The 6,856-nt window shown below is 37.8% G+C and overlaps 1 protein-coding gene across 1 annotated transcript; it reads left to right on the top strand.

Moving 5' to 3' along the window:
* Window positions 1-5,257: 5,257 nt before the first annotated feature.
* On the top strand, window positions 5,258-6,484 carry LOC141536274 (uncharacterized). Its single transcript, XM_074256685.1, has 2 exons — window positions 5,258-5,693; window positions 5,724-6,484. The coding sequence occupies exons 1-2, from the start codon at window positions 5,258-5,260 to the stop codon at window positions 6,482-6,484; spliced, it is 1,197 nt and encodes a 398-aa protein (XP_074112786.1).
* The last annotated feature ends 372 nt before the right edge of the window (window positions 6,485-6,856 follow it).

Genomic DNA, 6,856 nt, shown 5'->3' with positions numbered 1-6,856 from the left:
CGCCATCTATCGGAAATTTTTGATACTACTCTTGGTAAAAAAATTATAAATGGGCTATATGATCATATTAGGCCTCACATTGACACATAGATTTTTTGGGCGTATTTTTAATGATAGAAAAAGTCAAAATAGTTTTTTTTTCAGTGAGTAAAAAATATTTCAAACTTATTAGTTTTATTCTGACGGCAGAAAACACGGGAATGGAAAATGACAGTTAGCACGCTACCGCCATAACTCGCGATCAACAATTTGATAAAGAATACATTAGCTTAGAAGTGAAGTGCCTGCTCGATAAGTTCTGTTTTTATTACATTTTTTGTTAAATCGTTTTCTTACCTCACAGCATGATATTGTTGTTGATAGCTCATCATATAAAATAAGACAAGTATATAAGTAAAAAATTTTAAATACAAGGAGACACGAAACACGAAAAGAGTAATTGCGTGGGCAATCTTCATCAATCATATCCGAAAGCATTTGAGTCTTTAGTCGAGTGTCGATTAACTAGATATCTTGAATTTTATAATACCGTAGTGAAACTCTCCTGAAAATAAGAGGAAGAGATTGGTCAATTTTACAAGCGTTTTAAATATTAAAGAAAGTGATAAACTTTTTCAGGATCGAGTGACAGCCGCTCTTAGTCTTTGTTTGCGTCACTTTAGTTTGAGAAGAGTTTTAACTCGGGATTAGTTTAGCTGAGCCATTCTTCAGCAGAGTCTTTGTACACTTGAGCTGCACCAACGACAACTACAAGGACAAATCCGAGCAATTGTTCCATCAACTGGCGCGCGAATCGTTGACGTGTAATTAGCATTTGGGTGCAAATAAGACCGTACGCTGAAGATGACAGCAGACACAATACACATCCCCAGAAACTCACCCTTTAACTAACCGTAGCTCTTGGACGTGACCCTCACTCGGTGTTCGGTCTTCGGTGCTCAATGTTCGCTAGAAGGATGAGAACCCGATAGAATATCACGGATAAGCCGATTATTTGTGTTTGTGGGTTAGGTTTGATATTTAAATCTTATAAGCATTAGCATATGTGAATTACAGCTATCACCCATTGATCATTTTTTTTTTATTTACATACATGCAGACAATTTAATAGTTACTGTATACATGTTTCAAAAAAGCTTGATAAAAATTACTACTTAGATTATTAAACAAACAGAGAAATTAAAATATCTAAAAAAAATAATTTTAAACAGAACTTTTTTTTTTAATTAAGATAATTTTTTTGATTTCAGTTTTAAACATTAAAAAATTTTTGAATTGAATAAAAAAAAAATAGAAAAAGTTTTTCATTCTAAAATTCTATCAATTCAATGAAACACTTTATTATTTTTTAATAAAATACAATACATATTTTTAAATTTAAATTTCCCGCGCTAATGGCGCTGCAAGTAAATTATCAATGACGTCATTTGATTAACCAATCAGAATTTCTAAAGCCATTTTGAGGTTCCTGAACAACAAAATGGTTCAAAATAAGAAAATAATTTTTTTTCAAGCAAAAAATATTAATATTTTGAAATGTAAAAAGATTTTAAAAGACAAAAAATTTATTTACCTTGACTGTCAATGGAAATCAAACAAAAAAAGGGTTGATCGATTGATCAAAAGTGATCAGACTTACTGAGAGGTGAGGCGATAAACCGTGGCTCCCGGGTAATTAATGAGTACAACGTGACGTGCAAATTTGCAAAGCCATTTCAAGTTTCCCCAGTACTCTTTATTCTTATTACTCCTTTCTGTTAATCGCAAAGGCCCTTGCCCCTGTTCCTTTTTCTTTGGCTCTTGTTACCGAGAACTCGCTCTACAAATCCGCGGAGCAGTATTCAAGTTAATAGTTTACCCGAGAGCGAAAGCAGATATAGCACTACCGAAAGGGTTCAGTTTGATGGTAGGTGGTGATTGGATTCGTCGGACCATTCGTAACTTGATCGGTAAACTTTGTACATTTAGCGCCTGCTAACATCTCTTCACCACTTGCTGGTTAGTTTCCTTTTGCCGTTGCCGTTACTGTTCTCTATTGTAGACCTATACAGAGAATGTTGATGTTCAACACCAACATGCTATTTCGTTCCACTACAAAGCCTCAGCTCGTTAACCAGAACACGAAACCGCGATCATGTTTCCTGTTTCCCGCCATGCTTTGCTTGATAGTCTTCCTCACGACCATCTTTGAAATCAGGGAATTCTATTTTAGTTTTATCTTTTATCTTTATCTATTATTGATGTAAATCATTGCTTAATCCACTCCGTTTTATCATCAAAAAAATTTTAATTATTATTTTAAGCGTTAAATTATTAAAAATATACTTCATCAATTTTTTTAATATTTAAAACAATAATTTTTTAATATTTTCTTTTGCAAAAGGTTAAATTACTTATTAAATGTCCCAATATGGCCATATCTAACTTTTGGATCAAAAATAGTACCAAAAACCTCCAACAGGTGGCGCATGGTCGCTAAATCTTCTCCTTACCAGAGAATTCAAGTTTGAAATATAAGTTTATAAAATAAAAAAATTGTTTTTGACCCTTCTAACGACATAATCCGACGCGTTAGGCTTGATATGAAAATTGAGCATATCATAAATCTTTTTCACGGGTCAACATCAACAAACCAACGTCATCCAATCGACAATGAGCTTGTGCTCTTGAATTAAGTCGGCAAAATGGGCCCTCGGCAGCAATAACGCAGCCATTACGGTCAAACGGGGAATTTTATGAGGTAAATTGGCTTGAATTGATAGGCTAAATTGGCCTGTCTCGCGCGTCACATCAGATTGTCTGGTGGATTATTATATGAATATCATTACAAGACATCTTTTTCCTCTTGCTCTTTATATAAAATCAACTACAACCACCATTAACGTCACTCTAGTTTTTGTTTTTTCCCGTCGATTATCAATCGTCGTTGAATCATCATGGTACCACCATAAATAAGCGTCAATCGCCACAAATCATCAGCCTTCTTTATTTTAAGCAAAAAAAAAATGTGTTTCGCACATTTGGCATAGTCATTATACGCATAGGCTCCTTTTTGAGCATCGAGTGCTTACATAAGCATGAGGACAAGCATTATTATATGGTTTTATACCCAGTGGACGACAGTTGCTCCGACATGGTGATGCAATTGTTGTATGGGGGCCTCAGGGGCGTTTCGCTGAGTTTCCGTGGCTGTTTCACCGCGGGAAGCTTTACAATGTATATCCCTCTTTGCTTTCCTTTTTTTATTTTTTTTCGCCGTTGCTCCCCTACTCACGATGTCACGATTGTATCAGCTAGACAAGTATATTTTTTATTGTGTGTGTGTGTGTGTGTGTGTGTGTGTGTGTGTGTGTGTGTGTGTGTGTGTGTGTGTGTGTGTGTGTGTGTGTGTGTGTGTGTGTGTGTGTGTGTGTGTGTGTGCATGAGGCTCTGAACAATTGCCGAAGGTTTCAAAAAATGGGCGGAGCGTACACTGAATTTATTTTTTACGTTGTTACATTTCTGCACAGCCTTTTCTGTTCTTTTTTTTTTACAGACGTTAATTGGATGCTAAAGGTCAATGTTTGGCTACACAAGTAATAAAAAAAAAAAAAAAAAAAAAATGGAACAGTTATAGTTATCATTTTACTTCAATAAAATAATCAGACTAAGTTTTTTATGAATTTTTGAACTAAAATACGGAAAATAGAATTTTTTCAAATTTTTATTTTTAAAATTATAATTTTTATTTTATAAAAAATGTCAATTTTACATCGCTAAAAATGTAAAATTAGCTTAGAAAAAATTCTTTTGAAAGGAAATAGAAAAATTTTTGGAAAAAATTTTTCCAAAATTCAACAATAATTTCATTGTATAAAAAATGCAAGTTCACGGAACAAAATTTATTCAAAAGAAAATTCTTTATCTGAGCAAGACCTAAGTCAGTACTCACTGCCTCAAGTAATTGCAGAAATCTCCAGGGTTATATTTGCTCAGACGGCGTGTATTGCTGAGATAGAGAAACGTTTCACATTGAATTCGAGCCGTCATTCCAAGTCCAAACAGAGAACCAAGAGCATAGAAGATAGTTCCAGATGCAAACATCCTCTGCTTGCATACTGCGACATTCAACTCCCAGCCAATCAACCCTATCTCAAGCCTTGAGCAGTTCCCGGCTGACCATTTGGCATTTCATTCATTTTTTCTCAACCCTAATCCCTCATTCCTTATTTCTCCATCTCAACATTCAAAATTTCCCTTTCAAAGACCAAGACCATTTCTTTGACTCAAACCTTTCTTACATTCATCATTCTATTCTCTCGGGAATGACTTTTGTCCGCCTCTTGTCTCTTCCTAACGAGCATCAGAACATAAGTACAGTCGAGTTAAAAATAGAAAAATAAATTGTAGATTGCTCTAGCCTTCAGTCTTCACTAAAAAGGCTGAGTAATTAAAGTGACTTAATTTATCCGAGCAGCTCCAACCGAGCCAATTGACTGGTAATCGTTGATGATCGTTAGCTCCGTAGGAAATAAACGAACGAACCACCGGTTAAGGGAGTAGATGGAAGGCCTCCAGCTATAATACTATACCGCAGGATATGTAAATACACGACAGACTATACTTCTGTACATAACCAATAGTGGGCGGTGGCTCGAGGGAGGGTCGTCGAGTGAGTCAGCCCCTAGCCCAAGTCTCCTCCTATCCTTCCCATTCTCTTCTCTCTACTCACTCCATCACTGACTGCAGGAACTGTTGACTAGGAGCTTTATTTCGTATCTAGAGATTCTCATCAAAAAATTTTCTGATATGTCTCGATTTGGCTATAAATGGCCTCATGTGGTCATATATGACTTGGTCTGATCATATATAACCATGTCAAGCTGATTAAATTAAAACCAAGGTCAAATAAGTTCCTTAAGAGAGTCAAAGCAATAATTTTTGTTTTAATACTTACTGCTTTAAATATAACTCTTTGGCAGCGAGAAGATTTAGCGATCATGCGCCATCTATCGGATATTTCAAATACTACTTTTAGTAATTTCATTTTAACGATGAATAACTATCAAAGAAGTGAGTTTATCAAAAAATGTTAAGAGACCTTTTTTGTAGAGCATTCATTTTCCTTCAAAAATAAAATTTTTTTTAATTTTTTTGCTGAATAGTTTCAAAGTTATAAAAAGATAATCTGTTCAGAAAAAAAATCATCAGATAATTTTATCACGAAAAGCCATCAATAATAATTTTGATTTAAATCTTTCCTGTTACAGATATCAAAATGCAACCATTGGATCGTTCTACGACAACAATGGCAGCTTCTGACACTCCAACGAGCCTTCCAGCCGGGACTGAGGACTCTAGAAGAAGTTCTCCCTCATGCCGGAACCTTTCAACACTGACCTTCTCTATCGCAAAGATCATGGAGCCTGACAAAAGACTATCAGATTCGTGTTCAGCAGCAATTCTAAGGCAGCCTGCACCAAGCATTCCCTCAATGACTTATTCAGCGCACCTGGAATCGGCGTTCAAGAAATACGTACCGACTCTCCGCCAGCAGACACTTCTCCAACACTATCCACTGCTGTACTACCACCCGAACCCGCTGCTAAGAGCCTTTCCAGGAGCTCCAGTCTCCAGCAACAGCACTCCGATCAGCAGCCATTCAACTTCGCCTCCAATTTCGCCGACTCACACTCGCCTGGAGTCCAATTCTGGTGAAAAAAAGTCCCCAGTAAGTCCCACAGTGGCTCTTCTAAGTGCGTCTGTGGCCTCTTCTGGAGGTGGAACTCAATCCGGAGGACAGGCTCGCGAGTTGGCCCCCGGGAAACAAAAAACCTTTGCCTGTCCAGAGTGTGGAAAGGTGTTCAATGCTCATTATAATCTCACCAGACACATGCCAGTTCATACTGGAGCCCGGCCGTTTGTTTGCAAGATATGTGGCAAGGGATTCAGACAAGCTAGTACACTTTGCCGGCACAAAATCATCCACACTGCTGAAAAACCGCACAAGTGCCAGACATGTGGAAAGGCATTCAATCGGAGCTCGACGCTGAACACTCACACGCGCATCCATGCGAACTACAAACCATTTGTCTGCGAGTTTTGTGGCAAGGGGTTCCACCAGAAGGGCAATTACAAGAATCACAAATTGACCCACAGCGGCGAGAAGGCTTACAAATGTAGCATATGCAACAAGGCCTTTCATCAGATTTACAATCTCACTTTTCATATGCACACACACAATGACAAGAAACCATTCTCCTGCAAAATATGCGGGAAGGGATTCTGCAGGAATTTTGACCTCAAGAAACACATGAGGAAGCTCCATGATTCTGTGTCGCCGGTAATGAGTGCTGGAAGTCTCGCGAATTCTGCGGGACAGACCCATGTGGAGTCTTCTGGGTTTTCTGCGGTGCACCACTCTTCAGCAGGACACGCCTTTGTCAGTCCCTTTCTGCTGCCCTCTCCCGGGTCCCAGGCCAGCTACTTTTCAAAAATGTTGTGACAGACTGAGAACTACGGCAGAAAGCAGTGTCCTCTGTTTCTGGGAGCCATGGGGTACATGGAAGGACATCTGAGTCTTAAGTAAAAGGTGGATTACTCTTACTGTTGATCCTTCGGCTGGCTGTTACATTTCGATTAGCTTCAATTCAAATAAGGATCAAAAAGATCAAAGAACTGGAAGATATATTTATAGTTTTCGTTTCGGTGGGTTCTTTGTTGCTGAGCTTCGGCGCTGTCCAAGCGAAAAGTGTTAAAATGTACCCCTTGGGATTTTGAGATGCGAGATCAAAAAGGACATGGTTATTGGTTTGAGGTTACTTTTTGAGAGGAAAGGGCCATCGGGGTTAATGATTATTGATACGTTGAGAATTTT

This window comes from Cotesia typhae, unplaced genomic scaffold (genome assembly GCF_013202065.1).
Source record: "Cotesia typhae breed Kobodo isofemale line unplaced genomic scaffold, CoteBio_Ctyphae scaffold_152, whole genome shotgun sequence".
In the NCBI taxonomy this organism is placed as follows: Eukaryota; Metazoa; Arthropoda; class Insecta; order Hymenoptera; family Braconidae; genus Cotesia; species Cotesia typhae.
Note: the sequence above shows the minus strand (reverse complement) of the source record. Positions and strands in the feature narration are given on the sequence as shown.